The sequence below is a fragment of the Echinops telfairi genome, unplaced genomic scaffold (assembly GCF_000313985.2).
Source record: "Echinops telfairi isolate 266 unplaced genomic scaffold, ASM31398v2 ScPeMD7_23;HRSCAF=83, whole genome shotgun sequence".
NCBI classification, from domain to species: domain Eukaryota; kingdom Metazoa; phylum Chordata; class Mammalia; order Afrosoricida; family Tenrecidae; genus Echinops; species Echinops telfairi.
In genome coordinates this window covers 8,528,120-8,529,879 of record NW_022103920.1, presented here as the reverse complement: position 1 = coordinate 8,529,879, position 1,760 = coordinate 8,528,120, and the positions used below count along the sequence as shown (strand labels likewise).

The 1,760-nt window shown below is 51.5% G+C and overlaps 1 protein-coding gene across 1 annotated transcript in view; it reads right to left on the bottom strand.

The window, feature by feature from the left end:
- DGKI (diacylglycerol kinase iota) overlaps positions 1–1,760 on the bottom strand; it is a 270,647-nt gene that overhangs the window by 199,373 nt on the left and 69,514 nt on the right. The window contains 1 exon segment of the mRNA XM_045288847.1: positions 59–133. Coding sequence (XP_045144782.1) covers positions 59–133 — 75 coding nt within the window.

Genomic DNA, 1,760 nt, shown 5'->3' with positions numbered 1-1,760 from the left:
TGGAGCTGGCTGGGAGAGGGAGGTGGAATGCCCTGGGACATGACTCAGAAACGCTTACCTCAGCTCCTCTCTTACTGGCTTTCCTTTTGAAGCTCGTTCTCTTCTTCTTCCGGTTGGAGGCCTTCAGAGAGTTCTGCAGGGAGAGAAGGCAGCCCTGAGGCGGGGGCAGCCGGCCCGAGGGTCCCCATGCAGAACCGTGTGGAAGAGGAAGGCTGCGCATGCTGGCCCCCGCCATGCTTCTCATGCGTGGACACTTCCAAGCCACTGCCCATGGGTGAAGCCACACACAGAGGTCGGTCAAGTGCTTCGGAGGGAGCGACTGACTCCCCACCACACGGAGAGGCTGGGAGCGGCAAGCCCGGAGGCCCCCAAGGACTCACATCACAACACATGTTATACCTGCCAACCCTCCCAGTAAAAATGGAAGAATCCCAAATTCTCTGAGGGGCTCCAGTCTCCCGCCCAACCAGGTCCGTGTCCCGCCCCACCAAGTTCAAGTTCATCTCCGGGCATGGAGATCACCTATGTGGAAATGTAAAAGAGGAGGCCGTTTTTCCATGCTTTCCTTCTCTCCGGTGCTTTACTATCTTATAGGGACCTGTTCTACGAGTAGGCAAAAAGACGACTCTGAGTCCATCCCCATGGAATGCCGTGTGCAAGCACACTGATGTCTGGCTTCTGAAATGCATGGAAAAGACTCACCTTAAGGTACTTAATCCCGATGGGGAGGCAGCCGTGGTACTTTCCCCTGCCTACAGTCCCGTGGGTTGAAAGTCTTCCCTCCCCAGGTAACCCCCATCTGTCTTATCTTAGAAATGCCTCAAACTTGCTGACACACAGGGACGCCACCCCCACTTACTGCCCCGGGCTCTCATTTGTCTAGAGATTGTGAGCATGACGGCGGCCATTAAGTGTCATCAGTTCTGCCTCGTGCTTCCTATCTCTCCCCACTGTTTCCTACGTGTGTGACTCAGCTGGCCTCTAGAGTCCAATCTGCAGTCCGGGATGGTGGACCATTTGAACCCCATTTAAGGTCAATGTTGACCTTCCGTTTTCCTGGTTAGTGTATACGCTCAGATGGGAAGGGCCATCTGGAAAGTACATGTTGGGAAAGTGCTTTAATGAGCGTTCTTTTTTGTGTGTACATTTTACACCTTTCTTGTGGCCTATAACTGACCTGAGGAACTGCAGCAGCCTGCATGTTTCATGTGATTGGTTTTGTTCAAAAAGACAACAGCAATATAGATGTTGTTGGTAAACTGAAATGAGCCCCAACGCCTCTGTTTCTGTGGGATGCCCCGTTAGCTGGCTTCCTGATAAACAGTTTCTCTCTTGCTCTGTTCCACTGGAGTGGCTATTAATTGATCAGACTATCATTTGATCACTTAGATGATCCAATTACAGATTTGATCCCTCTAGGCTTTCAAGGAACAGGTCTTACAGACCACAGCTGTGTGACGACATCACTTAACCATGCACTCTGGACTCTTGTCACCAACGCTTGGGGAAGAACCTCCCTCCAGAGGAAAATCCCAGCTCACTGGCCGAAGGCAAAGCAAAACCAAACTTGCTTCGTGAGGAATACGTAACTATTCAGACTGTGGTCTTCATGACGGCAAGCTAGTACTAGCCACACAGAGACGTGTAACAAAGCGGCCAAAGTCTAAAATAAGGAATGCTTCAAGAGTTCCCGTGAGCATTCACACAGGCAGCGTTACACCATCGCTCCAGGTTTTTGAGTAGCTTCCACAGGACACGGG